Genomic DNA, 20302 nt, shown 5'->3' with positions numbered 1-20302 from the left:
TTAACTCCTATTTAAAATGAAAAGTCTTTGAATCCTAACGGCTGAGCGCTGGGAAGGACTCCGCGCCTCTGCGTCGGAGGCAGGGGTCAGCCGGTGGGTAGACCTAGGGGGGCAGCTGTGCGAGTGGGACCCGGGACCCGGGGCGGCGGCCGGGGCGGGCGGGGTCGGGCAGGGACCCGGGACGCGGGGCGCCGGCCGGGGAGACGCACCTGAGGGGGTGTCCGGAGTGAGTACTGGGGGCTTGGGGTCCACGCCGCAGTGGGGGCGGCGGGGGCAGTGACAGGGCCGCAGCGGAGGAGCCTGTGCGGGCCGGAGCCGGGACTGCCTGGGGCCTTGCTACCCGCACGGCCGCGCCCCGCGGGCCGGAGCCCGGGGTCCGGGTGCGTGACGGCCGACCGGCGGTGTCCGACGCGGCGTGCGGTTAGCGCATCCCGGGCCCGTTTCTAACGGCCGTCCGGGGAGGCCCGCGGAGCTGCCGCCCTTGGCCCGCGGCTCCTCCTCGCACTCCCCGGTTTGCTGAGTTGAAAGCGCAGGGCTGCCCGGCCCGTGTCCTCGTCCCCGCGCACCGTCGCAGGTCGGGGGGTGGGGGGAGCAGGAGCCCCCTGTGGGCCTAGGGGGTCGCGGGGTCGGGCCCTTGAGGGGCTCCCGGATCTGGAGACGCTGCCTTGCTGGAGCCTCTCCGCAGGGTTCTGGGTTCGAGTCCCGCTGGCTCTTCGTCTGCCTGAGCGAGAGCCTGGGATCAGCGGGCGCAAAGGCCTGTAGGTGTTTCCGGAAGAATTGAGGTCCTTGAGCCTGCGTGGCCCGCGTAGGGCGGCTGTGGCTTGGACTTGTTCTGGAAGGCGCAGCAAAGCATCCCGACAGGCCTGCAGCCCTGTGTGCCTGACGCACGCTTGCGTTTCCTTGTGGTTCTCTTGCTGACCCCTGTTTTATGTGAGGGCCGGATCCCGTCTGCTTTGTGGAGCTGATGTTGCGGGGGTGGGGGTGCTGTCAGATGGCATTCTAGAATTCTGAGAGCCCCTGATAAGAGGGGTTTCCTGACTCCCAGTGTGGGCTCCCCAAATGTTATAAACGGGTTTTGTTGTTGGTTTCCTTGGTCAGGGGGTTGAGTTATTCTCCGAACACGGGCACGTGTGCAAACGTGCTAGACATTGTTCTAGGTTCCAGGACAGCAAGAGGACAAGATGGAGCCAAGGCCTTGTTCTCTCGGAACTGCTCCCATGGGGGTGTTGGCAGTAGCCACCTGGCTGGCCCGGGGAGAGGGCCAGTAAGCAGATTACATACTTGTCAGTGCAGTGGAGAGGTGGTCCCCGAAGGGAACATTCCGGCAAAGACCTGAGTGAGGTGTGGGATGAGCTGCACTTGGGAGCAGAGCCGAACGGGCAGAGGGAACAGGAAGTCAAAGGCCCTGCTGAGGGAGGAAGGGGCCGAGTGCGGACAGAGAGGGGAAGGTAGAGCCAACAAAATCTATGAACGGATGGAACACGTTTGAGAAGGGGAACCATGTCATGATGACGCAGAGGTTTTTGGCCTGAGCAACAACAGGATGGGTTCACTGTCAGCTTGGGGAACGTGTGAGAACGGATTTAGGGTGGCGAGTGAGGGGTTTGGGACTTCAGTTTGGGACATGTTAAAATTGTTGCATAGAAAGTAGGAAATGGAGAGCCTGCAGTGGAGGGGAGAGGTCTGGGCGGGAGATGGACATTTGGGTATTCCGTGTCGGGATGGTACTGAAAGCCCAAAGATTGGATGAACTCGCCTGGCGAGTGAGTATGTGTAGACACAGCCTGAACTTGAGCTCAGGGTGCATTTGCGAGCAGGGAAGGGAGAGCCCATGGAGGGAGGAGGCTCTGTTAGGGACGTTAGGGCTGGGGTACCTGGCACACGTTCTGTGGGGTCCTAAGCAGGTAGTTGATATCCGGATCCGGTAGTCAGAGGAGAGGTTAAGGCAGAAAATGCATTTTGGGTTAAACTAATGGAGATTTTAGAGGTTTTAGAACTAATGGGTGAGAGTCCCTAGCTAGGAAGGGTGTGGATGAGAAGTGGAGGGTCCAAGGACTCATTCCTGGGTCAAGCCGGACTCTCAGATTGGAAACAGTGAGGCCAGTCTGGCAGCGAGGGCTGAGATGGCACACCCGGGGGGGTGGGCGATGAGTGAGGAAAGGGCGTCGTTGAGTGCTGCCGAGGACTCGGTGGGGCTGAGCGTTGGCTTTGGCATCCGTAGGGGTCAGCCTGGAGTCTGATGGTGGTGTGGATGGAGAAGCCCGGGGGAGTGGCTAGGACAGTGTGGTGGTCTTCTGGGGCTTTCTGGTAAAGGACTTCAAGGTGACCCGTCCGAGACGAGATGCTGGAGCAGCCGGCAAGATGAGTGTCCAGGGTGGAGTGTGAGTGCCACAGGCCTTGGGCTGCAGTGGACAAGGGGAGAGGTTGGCCCTTCGGGAAAAGCCACAAGCCTGTGCATCACATCGTGGGGAAGGACACTCCTGCCTCATCAGTTGTGTTTGGATAAAGAAAAGTGTAAAATGCTGTGCGCTGTGGAAGCCTTTTCATCAGGAGCTGTAACCCTGCCTAGAATAACAGTGCTTTGAAAATACACGGCTTTGTTTAACAGTGTTTTTTTTTTTTTCCCTTCTTTCTAGGCATCATGGAAAGATCCAAAGAAAACTGCATTTCAGGGCCTATTAAGGTAAACAGAAAAATCTAATTGCAATCAGCTCATAGACTCATGGGGCTCAGTCTCCTCGGGTTCTTCCCACCTTTGCTGTGGATTGTAACTTTACTGGACTTAACTGAATGCCTGTGGTGGTGTGGCCACCAAGCCTATTGCAGGAGTAGCTGGTGTTGTATTTGGAAGCACTCACACCAGTGAGCTGGCGATGGGTTTGGGGCTTTTCCTTCTTTCCTTCCTGCCCATTATGATGGGCTCTTGGGGCTGGAGAAAATCTCACCCACCCCATCATTTTAATTAGGTCAGCTCAGGGTTTTAGAGCTGGGTAAACCACTGGACCCTGCAGTACACTATTACAGGCATGTCAGTAATCCACTTTAATAAAACTTCCTGAAGAGTGCATTTGTTTCCTCTTTGTCAGTGTTCTTTTTGCTTGAGTCTGTTTTGTAAGTACTTGAAAAATGAGATATTGGCCAATAATAGTAATAAGCTTATTGTGGAAAATCTAGCACATACCAAAACTTGGATTATCTTCTAAAACTTAAAGATAACCACTGTTGAACATTTTGACAGATTTCAGTCTTTTTTCTGAACACATGTATTGAAGAAACTTCAGTGGAATTGGGATTTTAGTATAAAGTTTCCGTATTGTGGCCCTTTGCTGAATAACCATGAAGGTTATTCCCAAGACACTGAGCTTTCTTAGTGCTCAGTGTTCATGGTACGTGACTTGTGCGGTGAGGCATGGGGGTGGGCAGGAGGTGTCACTCAGACACCTTGGAGCCGTGTGCTAACTGCCCTCTGGTGTTTCTCAAGGTAGGCTGTCCCTTCTGTCTGTTGTCAGTGGCGTCAACTTGTTCTACTAGAACACACACGTGCGGTCTCAAAGCACTTGCCTTTCGTTCATGACGACCATGAAGTTTATTTTGTCTCCCTTCCTAGGCTGCAGCTCTACTTGGTGATGGCCCCAAACGTGTTCCAGTGACTCAGCATTTTCCTTCTCAGAATCCGGTGTCTGCGTGTAGTGGCCAGGCCGAGCGGGTCTTGTGTCCTTCAAATTCCTCCCAGCGTGTCCCGTCACAGGCACAGAAGCTCCTCCCTGCTCAGAAGCCTGTGCAGAAGCTGAAGCAGGCACAGGCGGCCAGTGTGCCTCGACCTGTCTCCAAGCCACCAAATAACACCCCGAAGAGCGAACAGCCCCCACCGTCAGCACCCGGTAAACTCCCTTGTGGAGACTGACTGTTCTTTCCAGTTGCTGCTCAGAGAGCACATGACTGGACATGTACAGCCTTTACACCATTGTCCACTGAGGGTGGGAAGAACCTGAGAAGTGACAGTGTCCACTGGGCTGGCCAGTGCTGAGACACTGCCCGGTTCCCATCTGCGCAGAGGAACTGGGCAGCCAGGGACACAACGCCAATCCCTTGTCCTTTTGATTGCTTATGTGGGGTTTGTGGTGTAAGGAGCTTGTGGCCAGGTGCGGAACTCAGGAGTTGCAGAGTTCTAGTGCATGGGGAGGGCATCCGGAGAAGTGGAGGCACTGAGGCAGCTCCAGGAGAGGGCACCCGGGCACCGCCGGCCTTGGGAAGGACTGGGGCTTCATCTTGGTGCGTTGGGAAAGTGCTAAAGGTCTTTTGAGCAGGGAAGGGGTGATTTCACCTTTTAGAAAGCTCGTTCTGTGTGTGGTGAACGACTCGGAGAGAAGAGGGCTGGATCCAGGGCTGCTTGGTAGGAAGGAGGCCGAGGTCGGAGATGCCAGTGACCTGGCCCGGGGGGAGCGGAGTGGATGTTCATAGTGGCTGCTTAGCGGGCTTGGAGGAGACTGCTTCCTTCGTCCATCAGTCTCATCCAGTCCTCATCACCACCCCGAAGGTAGCCAGAGTTGGTAACGCAGTTGCACAGAGGAAGCTAAGACTCAGAGCAGTTAACTTGTCCAAGAACAGCCAGGGCGGAGAGGCGCAGACTTGATAGAGCCAGGTGATAAATGGGACCTGAGAGATGAGGAAAGTGGATCTGGGGGTCGTGGTGTAGGGAAGAAAGAGAACTTGCCCTTCACCCTTTAAAGGGTTGAAAATTGAGTCTATAAATGAACTGACAGTACACAGATTAACAGAAAATAATCATTTATTTATTTTTATTTTTTTGACAGGCAGAGTGGACATTGAGAGAGAGAGAGAGAGACAGAGAGAAAGGTCTTCCTTTTGTTGTTGGTTCACCCTCCAATGGCCGCCACGGCCAGTACACTGCGGCTGGCGCACCGCGCTGATCCGAAGGCAGGAGCCAGGTGCTTCTCCTGGTCTCCCATGGGGTGCAGGGCCCAAGGACTTGGCCATCCTCCACTGCACTCCTGGGCCACAACAGAGAGCTGGCCTGGAAGAGGGGCAACCGGGACAGAATCCGGTGCCCCGACCGGGACTAGAACCCGGGGTGCCGGCGCCGCAAGGCGGAGGATTAGCCTGTTAAGCCGTGGCGCCGGTAGAAAATAATCATTTTAATTATGTGCTGTGCACAGGAGTTACAAAAATATGAGGCCCAAAGAAGGACCGGATGGTACCAGGTTAAGTCAGCAGCTGCAACGCCGGCATCCCATGTGAGTGCTGCCACACTGCCGATCGAGCTCCCTGCTCATGCAACTGGAGAGCAGTGGGAGATGGTCCAAGTGCTGGGCCCCTTCCACCCATGTGAGAGACCCAGATGGAGCTCCTGGCTTTCACCTGGCCCAACCCCGGCCATTGTGGTCATTTAGGGAGTAAACCAGCAGATAGAAAATCTCTGTCTCACCCCCTCCCTCAGTATAAAGCTTCCTTTCAAATAAATAACATATAAGAAAAAGGGGCAAGGGACAGATGGCCGAGGTTGTTCCATTGTGAGCTGCAGAAAGGAGCAGGGGCTGGGTGTGGCGAGCTGGGGCCGGCAGGGAGGAAAGTGCAGGTGAGCAAAGGCCGGCTGGGGCCTGTGCTGTGGTGAAGCTGCTGCCTGCAGCGCCGCATTCCACGTGGGTGCTGATTGAGTCCCGGCGGCTCCACTTCTGATCCAGCTCTCTGCTAATGCACCTCGGAAAGCAGAGGAAGATAGTCCCAAGTGCTTGGGCCCCTGCACCCCTTGGGAGGCCAGGAAGAAGATGCCTGGCTTTGGCTCTGCCCAGTTCTGGCCGTTGCAGCCATTTGGGGAGTGAACCAGCAGATGGAAGATATCTCTTTTTCTCTCTCTAACTCTGCCTTTCAAGTAATTTTTTTTTCTTAAAAAAACGGCTGTCCTGCTGTGCGGGTAGAAAGTTCTCCCGCAGCAGCCCAAGATTGCTTTTAGAAATGGGCATTTCTGCCGGCGCCGTGGCTCACTAGGCTAATCCTCCACCTGTGGCACCGGCACCCCGGGTTCTAGTCCTGGTCGGGGTGCTGGATTCTGTCCCGGTTGCCCCTCTTCCAAGCCAGCTCTCTGCTGTGGCCAGGGAGTGCAGTGGAGGATGGCCCAAGTCCTTGGGCCCTGCACCCCATGGGAGACCAGGAGAAGCACCTGGCTCCTGCCTTCGGATCAGCGGTGCGCTGGCCACAGCGGCCATTGGAGGGTGAACCCACGGCAAAGGAAGACCTTTCTTTCCGTCTCTCTCTCTCTCTCACTGTCCACTCTGCCTGTCAAAAAAAAAAAAAAACAAAACAAAAAACCGGGCATTTCTTTGACAATAGGACAGCTCTTCTGGCTGCTCTTAGCTGTGTTGTTTCTTGAAATAACCAGCTTAAATCTCGCCAAAGAAGTCTACATTGGGTGGCACCTTCTCGTTTCTTGCAGTTACATTTGGGGCTGTGTGTCCTGTGCCGTAATAGTGGTTGTAACTGAGTCAGTGAACCATGCATGGAAACAACAGAAACCGGCTTGGACCTGCGGTCTAATACGTGAGCCGAGCGTGTTGACTGTGGTCAGGGCCCCACGTGTCTGGGATGGGCAAGTGGAAATGTCCCGTGGGCTGTCCTGTGGCTGAGGAGGCAGTTGCTCTAGTCCTCTGTCGCACGACGGGTTTATTGGGCATTTGCTGAATGGGTGCCTTGGTGCTTCTGCTCTGTTACGTGCTCTGGGGCACTTGCTGTAGTCTGTACGTGGCTGGCTCACTCCGTGAGGGAAGATAACAGGTGGTATAGCTTGTCGGGCTGGAAGTGGCTTCAGAGAGGGTCTGTGGAGTCTTGGGAGTGTTGCCCCTTTCCTCTGGAACCCTGTGGACTTCATATGGGAGTCAGGTAAGGGTATAGCAGTCTTCTTGCTGTGAGAAAACTAAAAAAGCCCAGATTATTCCTTCTTGGCGTACTGATTATATTTTAGTTAACATTTTCACAGCCATTCTTTGATTCATTTGTATCCATGACTTTCTGATTATATATAGTTATTCTAAAAACAGGTTTCAAACTTATTCCATATAGGAAATAATCCTGAAAAGGAACTGACATCAAACCAGAAAAATGAAGAATCTAAAAAGTAAGCTTTTTTTGTTTACAAAGCTCTGTGTTCATTTACTAGAGTGCATCATTTCATTTTAAATTTAGTTAATTTTCTAGATTCCCAATCTTTAAAAAAATGAATTTTAATTGATGTTTAGGGACTGAGATGTTTCTCTTAAGTTGCTTTTCAAATTTAGAAAAAATCTTGGATGAATCTGTTAGAGTAACAGTGCTGTCTGCGTCTAGAAGGAAGTGGCTAGTACGCATGGTTTATGTGTGCCTCCATGCTTTAATTTCATTCCTATGCAGTGTGCAGGCCTTAAAACATGTCCTGCAGCAGTCTGTACAGATATTCTGACAGCGTAAGTAATGATTGTACTTGCTCTATCAGAGGTTGGCTCGAGCGTCTTTCCCAGGTGTTTCCAATAGACAGCCTGCATTCTCTGAATCGTCTGGACTCTAGAATGAGGAGAGAAGCCAGACTTTCTTGCATTTAGCTCCCTGAGAAGCTTTGGAACCTCAGTTCTGTGGCTGTCATGCCCCATCTGTCCTTTGGAGTCCAGCCTGCTTTTGTTCATGGCAGTAGGCCCATGTCCACCCCGAATGGTTCTGCACACACAGTGTCAGCCTCTCAGAGGGTGGCGGCTGGAGCTCCACAGAGGGTCGGGAAGCATTCTTCCCTCGCCAGTCACCCTTTTATGTGGTCTTTGTGTTGTTAGGGCTGTGCTGCTGTGCAAGGACAGCCTGGAGCGTTTCCCAACGTAAACCCACTGATTCAGTAATGGCGGCTGAGATGTCACGTTTAATGTTTGCGACTCAGTAATGGTTATTGGCTTGGTTTTTGTGAGGGTGCATGTTGGGTGCAGGTCTGAGTATAAAATTGTAGAGTGTCTAAAGGTTGGTTTTCTCATTTTAAAATATTGAATTTCCTTTCTAGAAGGCAGTGGACTTTGGAAGATTTTGACATTGGTCGTCCACTGGGTAAAGGAAAGTTTGGTAATGTTTACTTGGCAAGAGAGAAACAAAGCAAGTTTATCTTGGCCCTCAAAGTGTTGTTTAAAGCTCAGCTGGAGAAAGCAGGCGTGGAGCATCAGCTCCGAAGGGAAGTGGAAATCCAGTCCCACCTGCGGTGAGTGCGTGAGCTCGGGCTGCTGGGCTGTCAGCTGAGGGCCAAGCATGCAGGCCACAAAGACTGAGTCCAGGTGTCATTTTTCAAAGATGCGGTAGATGTACACACAGCAGTGCTGAACATCTCCTGAGGACTTAGTGCTCTCAGTGAGGTCATTTATGTGTGCAAACGTTTGGGACAGATAATTAAGGAGGATGACACTTTTTTATTCTAGGTTAAGCACAGGTTGCAAACTGGCAGCCTGCAAATTGACGTGGGCCAGTGGGTTGGGCTTGTGTGTGTATTGTTTTTGCTTTTATTGCATTTTAAGTATGAATCAGATGCTAACATTTAAAATCCGGCCACATCAGGCCTATATCTTCTGCCGCCAGCGCTGGCTAGGGGCAAGCATGTCTGCTCTTTGGGATGGGCTGTGCTCCCCCGGGTCCACTCTGAGCCTAGGAGTAAAGATGCCTACAAGAAAGAAGGAATGATTTTTTTTTTTTAAAGATATATTTATTTATTTGAAAGAGTTACACGGAAAAGGAGAGGCAGAGAGAGAGAGGTCTTGTATCCGATGGTTCACTCCCCAGTTGGCCGCAACGGCTGGAGCTGTGCCGATCCGAAGCCAGGAGCCAGGAGCTTCTTCTGGGTCTCCCACGTGGGTGCAGGGGCCCAAGGGCTTGGGACATCTTTTACTGCTTTCCCAGGCCATAGCAGAGAGCTGGATCGGAAGTGGAGCAGCCGAGACTAGAACCGGTGCCCATATGGGATGCTGGCGCTTTAGGCCAGGGCGTTTAATCCACTACGCCACAGCGCCGGCCCTGAAGGGATGGTCTTAATTAAACCTGAGGTCCATCAGTGTCACAAAGTGCGTGTCAAGCAGTATGCAGATGCTTCTTGGACAGGGTTTGCAGTTGTAGTTTCCGGGCCCACGTGAAATGCTCATTTTGATACGGATTGCGGAGTTTGTGTCTGCTCTGAGGCCACATGTTAGCGTCTTCATCCGTGTTGCAGGCATCCTAATATTCTCAGACTCTATGGCTACTTCCATGATGCCACCCGAGTGTACCTGATCCTGGAGTATGCACCGCTGGGAACCGTCTACAGAGAGCTTCAGAAACTTTCCAAGTTCGACGAGCAGAGAACTGCTACCGTGAGTTTTCATTTGTTGTCCAGACACTCCATTCCCTGTCTGCTCTCCACAGTAATGGACCTTTTGTTACAGTAGAGTAGGCTTTATCTTCATGGAGAGATAGCTTAATAGAACCAGATATTTCAAATGGAATAGTCAAAATAGTTTGTACCTTATGGACAGATAAAATCAAGAACCAGGTAAAATGTATGGCTTGTTTCTTTCCAGTTTTTCTGTGGAAATGTGTAAAGAGAATGGTGCTGTTTTTGTTTTTAAGAATAGTTTCTGATTTACAGAAATTGGGAAGACAGTGCAGAGTCCATAGATCTTGCATTGATTTCCTCTATTATCAATGTCTTGCATTAGTGTATTTGTCACAGCTAATGAACCAACAGGCACGTGACTGCTAACTGAAGCCATGCTTTATCTAGGTTCCTTTAGTTTCTTCATGGTTAGATTAAGGTTTTGGATTTTTTTTTTTTTTTTTTAAGATTTATTTATTTGAAAGAGTTCCACAGAGAGAAGAGAGAGAGAGAGCAATTTTTGTTGTGCTGGATCACTCCCCAAATGGCCTCAACGGCCGGGGCAGAGCCAGACTGAAGCCAGGAGTTGGGAGCTTCTTCTTGATCTCCCACATAGGTGCAGGGGCCCAAGCGCTTGAGCCATCCTCCACTGCTTCCCCAGGTTCATTAGCAGGGAACTGGATTGGAAATGGAGCAGCTGGGTCTCAGACTGGCGCCTGTATGGGCTATCAGCTTCACGGGTGGCGGCTTTACCTGCTACGCCACAGTGCAGGCCCCAGGGTTTTGGATTTTGAGAGGAGGCTTGCAGAAGGTGCATGTGTTTTCTTAACTGACTTGTCACAGGGTGCTGCCTTGGTCCCTTGACTTGGGCAGTGTTTGCCAGGCCTCTCCACTGTGAAGGGACGATTTTCCTCTTTCCACACTGTCTTCTTTCAGCAGAAGGTGCTGGGCATAGCCAGAGAGTAGGCAGAGGAGCTGTGTAAACTATTGGCAGTTCTGTACCAGAAGTTTGTTAATCCCATTCTTTCAGTCATTTATTTTAATAAAACATGGACTCAAGGATCATATTTGGAGTCATCCAATAGTTTCTTATTTTGTTGCTTATGTTCCAGCTTTGGCCACTGGGATTTTTTTTTTTTTTTTTTTTACAGAGTGGATAGTGAGAGAGACAGAGAGAAAGGTCTTCCTTTTTGCCGTTGGTTCACTCTCCAATGGCCGCTGCGGCCGGCGCATTGTGCTGATCCGAAGCCAGGAGCCAGGTGCTTCTCCTGGTCTCCCATGCGGGTGCAGGGCCCAAGGACTTGGGCCGTCCTCCACTGCCTTCCCGGGCCATAGCAGAGAGCTGGCCTGGAAGGGGAGCAACCGGGATAGAATCCGGCGCCCCAGCCGGGACTAGAACCCGGTGTGCCTGCGCCGCAAGGTGGAGGATTAGCCTGTTAAGCCACGGCGCCGGCCACCACTGGGATTTTTTATGATTCTTGTGTAAATCATCATAGTAGAGGTTTTTGGGGGGTTGGAGTACATTTTCTTTCAAGCCTTATTTATTTTCTGCCCCAGTACTAGAGTCATTCTTTCCTCCAAGGACCCTTGGTGCCTTTTATTGGTGATGGTATTAAAACCAAGGTCAGGGCCTCGGTGTCTTCGTTACTAGGGGAACGTCTTCAGTCTGTGTCCTCTCTGCTTACGGTGCAGAGGAATGCATGTGTGTGTATGGTAACCTGTGTTACAAGTGTTCATCTCCATTAAGCCCAGCATGGGTTCATCCTGATGGTGTCAGCTCAGCTCCACAGCCAGAGGTCCCTCTAGCCTTTGCCCTGGCTTCTCTGTGAGCTGACATCCCAGCAGTGAGGAAGCGGGTTTCAAATGCAGTCCTTTACTTACCCAGTTCCAGTGTACATGGAAAAGGTACGAGAACTGTTGACGTTTACCCCGTGTACATGGAAAAGGTACCAGAATTGTTGACATTGACCCCGTGTACATGGATAAAGGTACCAGGATTGTTGACATTTACCCAGTGTACATGGATAATGGTACCAGGGTTGTTGATGTTTACCCTGTGGGCATAGATGATGGTATCAGGACTGTTGAAATTCACCCTGTGTACATGGATAAAGGTACCAGGATTGTTGACATTTACCCCGTGTGCATGGATGATGGTTCCAGGATTGTTGACGTTCACCCATGGGAAACCTGATCAACTGGAGGAAGGTGCTTTCCTGCAGGTCCTTCCTTTTTTTTTTTTTTTTTTTTTTAAGATTTATTTATTTGAAAGTCAGAATTAAACAGAGAAGGAGAGGCAGAGAGAGAGAGAGGTCTTTGATCCACTGGTTCACTCCCCAAATGGCCGCAATGGCCAGAGCTGCGCTGATCCGAAGCCAGGAGCCAGGAGCTTCTTCTGGATCTCCCACATGATTGCAGGGGCCCAAGCACTTGGGCCATCTTCTACTGCTTTCCCAGGCCACAGCGAGAGCTGGATCGGAAGTGGAGCAGCCAGGACTCAAACTGGCGCCCATATGGGATGCTGGCACTGCAGGTGGCAGCTTTACCTTCTGTGCCACAGTGCTGGCCCCACAATTCCTTCTGTCTTGGTTTTGTGCAGACTCCACTCATTTCCAGAGTGACTTCTGTCAACGCTTTCCCCTGTGCCCTTGAATGAGGTGGTTTCATACATTTGTAATGTGGTTCTTCTTTTGTCACGGTCTGCATTTTATCCTGGGATCCCCTGACCTAAATGTTTTCCTTTTAAATTCATCTATATCAAGGTTCACTTTTTGTGTGGCAAAACTCTGAGTTTTGACAAAGGCATAATGCTGTACATCCACCATTACAACAGTATCACTGCTGTTAAAAAATACCCTGTGTGTCGCCTACTCTGCCCACTTGCCCACAATCTCTGGTAACCGGGGATCTGTTGAGTGTCTAATTTTGCCTTTGTTGCGTATCGGATAATTGGAATCAGAACAGTGTGTAGCTTTTTAGAGTGGCTTCTTCACTTAGCAATGTCCATTTCAGTCATCTGTGTCTTGCAGGCTCAGCTCTGTCATCATTGATTAATGCTGCTCCTCACCCTTGCCAGCATTCGATGTCAGAGTTTTGGGTTTTGGTCATTGTAGCAGTGCTATCTCATTTGTTTAATTTGCAGTTTCCTTGTGATGATGTTGACATCTCTTGGTGTGCTTATTTGCCACCTGTGCATCATCTTTGCGACACCTAGCGGGATCTTTTGACTTTTTTTTTTTTTTTTTGGAGTATTTACTTTCATCTAAAAAGGCAGAAAGAGATCTTCCATCTTCTGGTTCACTCTACAAACGCCCGCAACATCCAGGGTTGGGCCAAGCCAGAGCCAGGAGTCCAGAGCCCCATCTTGGTCTTGCAGGTGGGTGGCAAGCACTTGAGCCATTGTTTGCTACCTCCCTGGATGCATTAGCAGGAAGTGGGATTGGAAGCAGAGTAGCAGGACTGAAGCAGCCACTCTGATATGGGATAGGATGCAGGTGTCCCCAGCAGTGTTTTACCCCACAATGCTGCACGCCTGCCCTTGTCATATTTTAATTGGGCTTTTTGTTTTCTTATTGTTGAGTTTTAAGAGTTCTTTGTATATTTTTGGATAGATGTCTTTTTATCACCTACTGTGTTTTATGAGTATTTTGTACAAGTCCAACATACCGTTTTTTTTTTCTTTTTTGGGTTGTGCGTTTGATTGTCTTCCTTTGTTATGAATAGAATTACTGGTTTTAGGAAGCTGGAGGGTCTTAGCTTTTGGGCTGTTTCTTGTGGGATCTGCAGGCGATGGCTCCACTGAACAGCGGTTACTTAGAGTTGTTGGTTTCTTAGATCTCTGGGTAGTGCATGGGCTAGTTTTCTTTCCTCTTGGCAGTGATGTAAGTGACATTGACCTCAGGTGATTTTTACGCTACTGATGGAATCACACCACTGAAAGTGAACAGCCTCTGGTCTTCTGTTTGCAGTGAAAACTTGACCTATTCTTTTTATAAACTTAATCATAAATGTTTGCTGGTACACATAGAAATAGATCTACCTTGCTTTTTCTTTTTTAATTTTTTTTTTTTTAAATTTTTGACAGGCAGAGTGGACAGTGAGAGAGAGACAGAGAAAGGTCTTCCTTTGCCGTTGGTTCACCCTCCAATGGCCGCCGTGGCCGGCGCGCTGCGGCTGGCACACCGCACTGATCCGAAGGCAGGAGCCAGGTCCTTCTCCTGGTCTCCCATGGGGTGCAGGGCCCAAGGACTTGGGCCATCCTCCACTGCACTCCCGGGCCATAGCAGAGAGCTGGCCTGGAAGAGGGGCAACTGGGACAGATTCCGGCGCCCCGACCGGGACTAGAACCCGGTGTGCCGGCGCTGCAAGGTGGAGGATTAGCCTGTTGAGCCACGGCGCTTGCCCAACCTTGCTTTTAAGTACTAACTAAACCAGTCTCTTATTTAGTCAGCAACTAATATTTCTTAGGAATTCATCTGTTGGGCCAACTTTCTCTTAAAGATCAGTAAGGAAATCTACACTCACTAGTAGAAGTGACTCTAAGGTACTAATATGACCTACCTCTGGTTCTTTTATTCTTTCTTATTGTGGGTTGTAGCTTTGTTTTTATTGTTAATCTTTTTCTTCATTTTCTACTGTTGATCTACTTAAAAAGGCACAGTTTATATCCAGACTGTAAGATTATTTACACAGTACTCTCATTTTCTACCACACATATAAGATTTCAATCAAGACAGAATTCATTTTGGTTCGAGCAGATTGCTATTTGGAAGAAAATGAATAATTGGTTCTCTTTAGCTTCCTTAGAATGATTAGTTACATCTCTGTTTTCAGATCAATTAAAATCTAGTTGTAGAGAAGAGATAGGGATGTTCAAACGTCCGTCATCTGACGACATCTGAGTGGGGGTGTGAGTGGGTACTGGGGGGCCCTGAGCTCTGATTCCACTGATGCTTCCTGTCCAGGATGATGTGAGCAGGGAGCATCCTTGCCCACTGGGGTTTTAATCAGAACATCACAACTCCACCTAGGCACAGTGGAGCAGTTCACTGTGGTCTAAATTGTCATCTCTGACTTTGGGCTGAAAGAATGAAGTGTCCTCTCATAGTGACATTTAGTTTCTACTCATTTGTTCAGTGAACCTTTTGGGTATAAAGTAAGGTTCAGTCCTGTCTAGCAATCACTTGGAAACAAACTCCTCTCAAAAGTTTAATCTAGAGCTGCATCTACTAATAAGCTAATACAGAGTTCTTATTTATGGCTGGCGCCGCGGCTCAACAGGCTAATCCTCCGCCTGCGGCGCCGGCACACCAGGTTCTAGTCCCGGTCGGGGCGCCGGATTCTGTCCCGGTTGCCCCTCTTCCAGGCCAGCTCTCTGCTGTGGCCCGGGAGTGCAGTGGAGGATGGCCAAGTCCTTGGGCCCTGCACCCCATGGGAGCAGGAGAAGCACCTGGCTCCTGGCTTCGGATCATCGCGGTGTACCGGCTGCAGCGGCCATTGGAGGGTGAACCAACGGCAAAAAGGAAGACCTTTCTCTCTGTCTGTCTCTCTCACTGTCTAACTCTGCCTGTCAAAAAAAAAAAAAAGAGTTCTTATTTATATGTTAAAACCAACAGTGGTCTTGCTTGCTAAATCTGTAAATTGAGATGAGGAGTGGAAAATCCTTTCCCTAGGAAACAAAGTAACAAATGGACTGATTTGCTTGTGTCTTGTGTGCTGTTGCCCTTAGGTATTCTGTTGCAGCAACACCAAACAAACTGCAGGTGGGAGGTGTATGCACAACAGAGGTTTCCTTCTTCCGTTCTGCAGGGGCCTTCTTGTTCACCTTAAGGCAGAGGAGGGAGGGCAGGAGGGCAGGAGAGCAGCAGATAGAACCCTGCAGCCTCCAGCCCTTTTACAGTCTGTACTGGTTCACTGACGAGTGTGGAGTTGCCATGACTTAACATCTCCCATGAGGCCGCCCCCCCAACTCTGCTGGATTATTAAGTTTCTTTTTAATTTTTAATTTTTTTTTGGACAGGTAGAGTTAGAGAGAGACAGAGAGAAAGGTCTTCCTTCTGTTGGTTCACCCCCCCAAATGGCCGCTATGGCTGGTGCGCTGAGCCAATCCGAAGCCAGGAGCCAGTTGCTTCCTCTTGGTCTCCCATGTTGGTGCAGGGCCCAAGGACTTGGGCCATCCTCCACTGCCTTCCCGGGCCACAGCAGAGAGCTGGACTGGAAGAGGAGCAACTGGGACAGAACCAGCGCCCCAACCGGGACTAGAACCTGGAGTGCCGGCGCCGCAGGTGGAGGATTAGCCTAGTGAGCCATGGCGCTGGCCGTGATTATGAAGTTTCTAACATTTTTGGGGGATGGGTTTAAGTTCTAGTATTATTCAGTGTATCTGTTTATTGTGTGGAGTAGTTTTCCCCTGATAGTCTTGAAGTAAAATTTTGGCTTCAAATAAATCCTTTTGTTTTCAAATGGTCTTGACTTTAAAAAAATGGGAGCTGACTAGACTTGGAAGCCTTCAACTCTTCAGGTGTTGTTTGTACATTAGAATCCCCGATTTGTACCCGTTCAGTCCTTGCTGCTGGGCCATAAATGGCCATGGGAGGTGATAGGAAAGCTCGTTGTCCCTGCACGGCACACCAGCTGCTTAGCGAGGAGGTAACTGGGCGCTGAGTAACCCACATTCGATGCTAGGTGCTGTCGATCGGGCCTCTCGACTCGTAGGCTCGTGCGTGGTTCTGCAGTGTTTGCTTAAAGAATCCTGCAGGAATACTGGTTTCTGTGGGTCTTCCTTTCAGAAGAGATGTCGAACGTTAACTTGTGTTACATAGAACCTGAAACAGGCTTTCAATGCTTTTTTCAAATAGTACATCACCGAGTTGGCAAACGCCCTGTTGTACTGTCATTCAAAGAGAGTTATTCATAGAGATATTAAACCCGAGAACCTGCTTCTTGGATCAGCTGGGGAGCTGAAGATTGCAGACTTTGGGTGGTCGGTGCACGCTCCATCCTCCAGGTAGGTGACTGCAGAGATGGCGGTTGTTTGCTTAAGCAAAAACTCTGGGGCCTGACCATGAGCAAAATGTAAATTAAGTGTCGATTTTGCAAGGGTGGGGCAGAGTAATTTCGACCTGATGATAAACTAGTGGCTTCAAGAAAATTTTGTTCTTTAGCTGTTTGGGGCTACTCATGGTGTTCTGGGCCTAGGATTAAAGATGCTTAATGTCCTTAGAGACTAATGAAGGAGGTGAATAAGCCAAAGATGACAAGTGTGTGACAGAGGGGGAGGATCCCTTAAGCTAACAGGGATGGGGTGGGAGTGGGAGTGGAAGTGGAGGAGGTGGCACTGTTTCCTGAAGCTGTTTTAGAAAGCAACAAATCTGTCTTGGTCCAAAAACATTTCCTCAGGGGAACTTTGAAAATGGTTGGTTTTGAGGGCGCATCAAGGCAGCTGTTACTTAGATTCCCTTTGGTCTGTTTGTCAACAGGAGTGGGGAGTCCTTTCTGTCCCTAAAGCTGAAGCATGGGGCTGGAGCTGTGGCATAACAGGTTAAGCCCCTGCAGTGCCGGCATTCCAAATGGGCTTGAGTCCTGGCTGGTCCACTTCCCATCCAGCTCTCTGCTATGGCCTGGGAAAGCATCAGAAGCTGGCCCAAGTGCTTGGGCCCTTGCACGCATGTGGGAGACCTGGAAGAAGCTCCTGGGTTTGGATCGCTGCAGCTCTGACTGTTGTGGCCATCTGGGGAGTGAACCAGTGGATGGAAGATCTCTCTCTCTCTACCTCTGCTTTTCTGTAACTCTGCCTTTCAAATAATTAAAATCTTTAATAAATAAAAAAAAGGACTCGATTAACAATTTAAGTCTTGGGTGAACTTTCCAGATGAAAGTTAAACTATTCTCTACTGTTCTGAATTATCTTCCGTCTCCTGGTTCACTCCCTAAATAAGTGACTTAACCTGCCCCACCACAAAGCCAGTCCCTGAGTGGGGAATTTTTAAGTATGTATCTACTGGTTGGGTTTTGTTAACTTTGGGAAAGCACTTCAATGATTGTAGTTAAATGACTTTTAAAAACAGAGCCAGTTTAAAAAAAAAAAATAGTGCAGCCTGAGGGGCTGCGGGGATACCCTCCTGTGAGAGACCGCTCCTGCTGCTTCCGGCAGTACGTGCCCCCTCCTGTTGGAGTCTCGTCTTTTTAGACTGATAGTCCTAAGTGGGGGCTCTTGTCATCAGTGAGACAAACAACAAAGAACTGCAGGTTTCACTAGGTCGAAGCGTTGAGCCTTTACCTTACCCTGTCCAGTGGTGTCATCAGGAACGAAAAGATAGCACCTTGTTGTGAAGAAGTCCTTTATATAAATGTTGCTGGCCACTTCCCCCTGCATCCCAGATGGTAATGACCACCAGTTTCTTTGTTACTGTGGACAGGTGCTCTGTAGCCCCTGACTTAGTCCATCTCATCTCAGTGCTGAGGAGGGCTCTGGCGTCTGCAGAGGTGGCTGCTAAGTCCCAGGTCACAGTTCACTTGAGTGAACAGTCCTGTGCTCACTGCACCAGGCATGGCTGAACACAGACCCAGCACCGTCACAGCGTGACCTGCAGAACACTCCTGGCTGGGTGCCTGCCACCCCCCAGCTTATTTCCAGCCTCGTTAGAAAACTTAAGAATAGAAATGCAGAGTTAGTAGTCACTGGTAGACCTGTCTTTCCACCACCTGCATTCCAAGTTGTCATTTTGTCATACTGACTGCAGCTGGTTTTTGGTGAATTTTAATTTATTTTTAAAAATTTATTTCAAAGGCAGAGTGACATGGAGAAGCAGAGAGTGAGATATCTTTGATCTGCTGGTTCATTCCCCACGTGGCTGCAACAGCAGCGGCTGGGCCAGGCTGGAGCCAGGGGCCAAGAACTTGGTCTGAGTCTCCCACAGAGCAGGGCTCAAACACCTGAACCATCTTCCTCTGCTTTCCCAGGTGCATTAGTAGGGAGCTGGATGAGAACTGGTGCTCACGGGATGCCAGTGTTGCAGGACGCAGTGTAACCCGCTGTGCCACAATGCTGGCTGGCCCCTTTGGTGAATTTTTGAAAATAAGTTGCAGATATCGTGATGTTGAATCATTGAGCACTGGAGTATACATCTCCTACAAATCAGGACATACTCCTCTATAATCACAACCAGTCTTCAGGAAATTCACATTGTTAAGATCTAATATTCTTTATGTTAAAATATCTCCAGGAGTCCAAGAAAAATTTTTTAAAAGATTTATTTGAAAGTCAGAATTACACACAGAGAGAGGTCTTCCATCTGGAGCTGTGTGGATCTGAAGCCAGGAGCCAGGAGCTTTCTCCAGGTCTCCCACGTGGGTGCAGGGGCCCAAGGACTTGGGCCATCTTCTACTGATTTCCCAGGCCATAGCAGAGAGCTGGATCGGACGTGGAGCAGCCGGGACTCGAACTGGCATCCATATGGGATGCTGGCACTGCAAGCGGCCCCCCCAAGAAATTTTGTAGGTGATTTTGTTGAAAAATTTTTCTTTCATCTGAGTCAGATTCTTCAAGGAGGTTCTGGAGTTGGACAGTGTTAGGGTAAAGCCTGGTTGCAAGCTGGAGCTGGGATTTGTAGTTGGGTCTACCGGCTACAGGGTCTGGCCTAGGAGACTGCCCAAGCAGTGTCAGCATGACTGCTGATGAGTTTTAGTGGTGGCTGTGATAATGAAATCTGTTTGTGCTTAGGAGGACCACGCTATGTGGCACGCTGGACTACCTGCCTCCCGAGATGATTGAGGGCCGCATGCATGACGAGAAGGTGGACCTCTGGAGCCTGGGAGTTCTTTGCTACGAGTTCTTAGTTGGGAAGCCTCCTTTTGAGGCAAACACATACCAGGAGACCTACAGAAGAATATCACGGGTAAGACATAACTGAAGAGGACCTGGCACGTCTCATAGGATTCTTTGCTTATGAGCCCAGATGCTAGGCTAAGGTCTGAGCATGTGTAGTTTGTGGTCTAACCTGTGTTTTGTGACATTTGTCACTTGTACTCCAGGTTGAATTCACATTCCCTGACTTTGTAACAGAGGGAGCCAAGGACTTCATTTCAAGGCTACTGAAGCACAACCCCAGTCACAGGCCCACTCTGGCTGAAGTACTTGAGCACCCATGGGTCAAAGCGAAGTCATCGAAACCCTCCAGCTGCCCAAACAAAGAGCCCGCCAGCAAACAGTCTTAATCATGCAGGGGCGGAATCCTCGAGCCAGGGCTGCTGCGTAACCCATCTGCCAGGAACACGCTATGGAGTTTGTCCTGCGGAGCACTACGGGGAACGCCTGCCTTGCTGGGCGAGCGAGCGGTGCCTCCACCTCTGCCGCCTCCTCCAGCTCTGCTTCAGTAGACTCGGCACTCTGGAGTCAAAGCAGCCACGAGAGTCGTGCGACCTCTACCGATTTCACCGCCTGGAGGCAAGGTTTATCTGTGCTGGACAAGGGGTCCCTGTGGGAGACAAATCTGGTGTCTGCTTGTGGGCAGGTGACCACTTGCCCTGACTTGATTGGCTACATAGCTGTACAGGAGTCTTGCTAGTACCTGAGTGTCTGTGTAACTTATTGGGTGGCCAAGGCCGCTAGAGCTGTTGGAATGAATATGTGATTTCTTTTAAGTGTTAAAATAAAGATTTTCAGATCGACGTGGAGTTTTTCTCCTGTGGCATCTCCTCGGTGCTCTCCATGTCTGTCAGTGCGGTTTCTGGTCCTCGGTCACCTTGGGAGTGGGAATGTGTGCTCTACCTCGATCTCAGGACTTGCTTGGGACACAGAAGAGAATAAGTGTCTTGGAGCTGTTTTAAATGTTAAGGGCTCACTTTTCTGCATCAGAGTTATGGCATATGTGTAAACTCTAAATACATAAATAAAATGTCTACCTATAGTGCACGAGTAATTCTTTTCTACCATCCATTCACTGC

General features: G+C 49.9%; 1 protein-coding gene across 2 annotated transcripts; it reads left to right on the top strand.

The window, feature by feature from the left end:
* Positions 1-20265, top strand: AURKA (aurora kinase A). 2 transcript variants are annotated; one of them, XM_062204395.1, is made up of 9 exons: positions 1-93; positions 2637-2683; positions 3608-3881; positions 7075-7129; positions 8033-8221; positions 9218-9356; positions 16216-16364; positions 19080-19254; positions 19391-20265. In XM_062204395.1, exons 2-9 carry the CDS (start codon positions 2642-2644, stop codon positions 19571-19573), a joined length of 1206 nt encoding a protein of 401 aa, XP_062060379.1. In that variant the 5' UTR covers positions 1-93; positions 2637-2641; the 3' UTR covers positions 19574-20265. The 2 variants fall into 2 exon arrangements, with proteins under 2 accessions (XP_062060379.1, XP_062060378.1); XM_062204394.1 differs by having other exon boundaries at positions 2-93; positions 8030-8221.
* Positions 20266-20302: the final 37 nt, after the last annotated feature.

The sequence above is a fragment of the Lepus europaeus genome, chromosome 10, assembly GCF_033115175.1.
Source record: "Lepus europaeus isolate LE1 chromosome 10, mLepTim1.pri, whole genome shotgun sequence".
NCBI lineage: Eukaryota > Metazoa > Chordata > Mammalia > Lagomorpha > Leporidae > Lepus > Lepus europaeus.
Note: the sequence above shows the minus strand (reverse complement) of the source record. Positions and strands in the feature narration are given on the sequence as shown.

What these genes read in the sequence shown, in the direction of transcription:
- AURKA (XM_062204394.1), top strand. Translation starts at nt 2,642, where the DNA reads ATGGAAAGATCCAAAGAAAACTGCATTTCAGGGCCTATTAAG. An exon ending in GCATTTCAGGGCCTATTAAG is followed by an intron (nt 2,684 to 3,607) that starts GTAAACAGAAAA and finishes CTCCCTTCCTAG; the next exon opens with GCTGCAGCTCTACTTGGTGA. An exon ending in GTGCACGCTCCATCCTCCAG is followed by an intron (nt 16,365 to 19,079) that starts GTAGGTGACTGC and finishes GTTTGTGCTTAG; the next exon opens with GAGGACCACGCTATGTGGCA.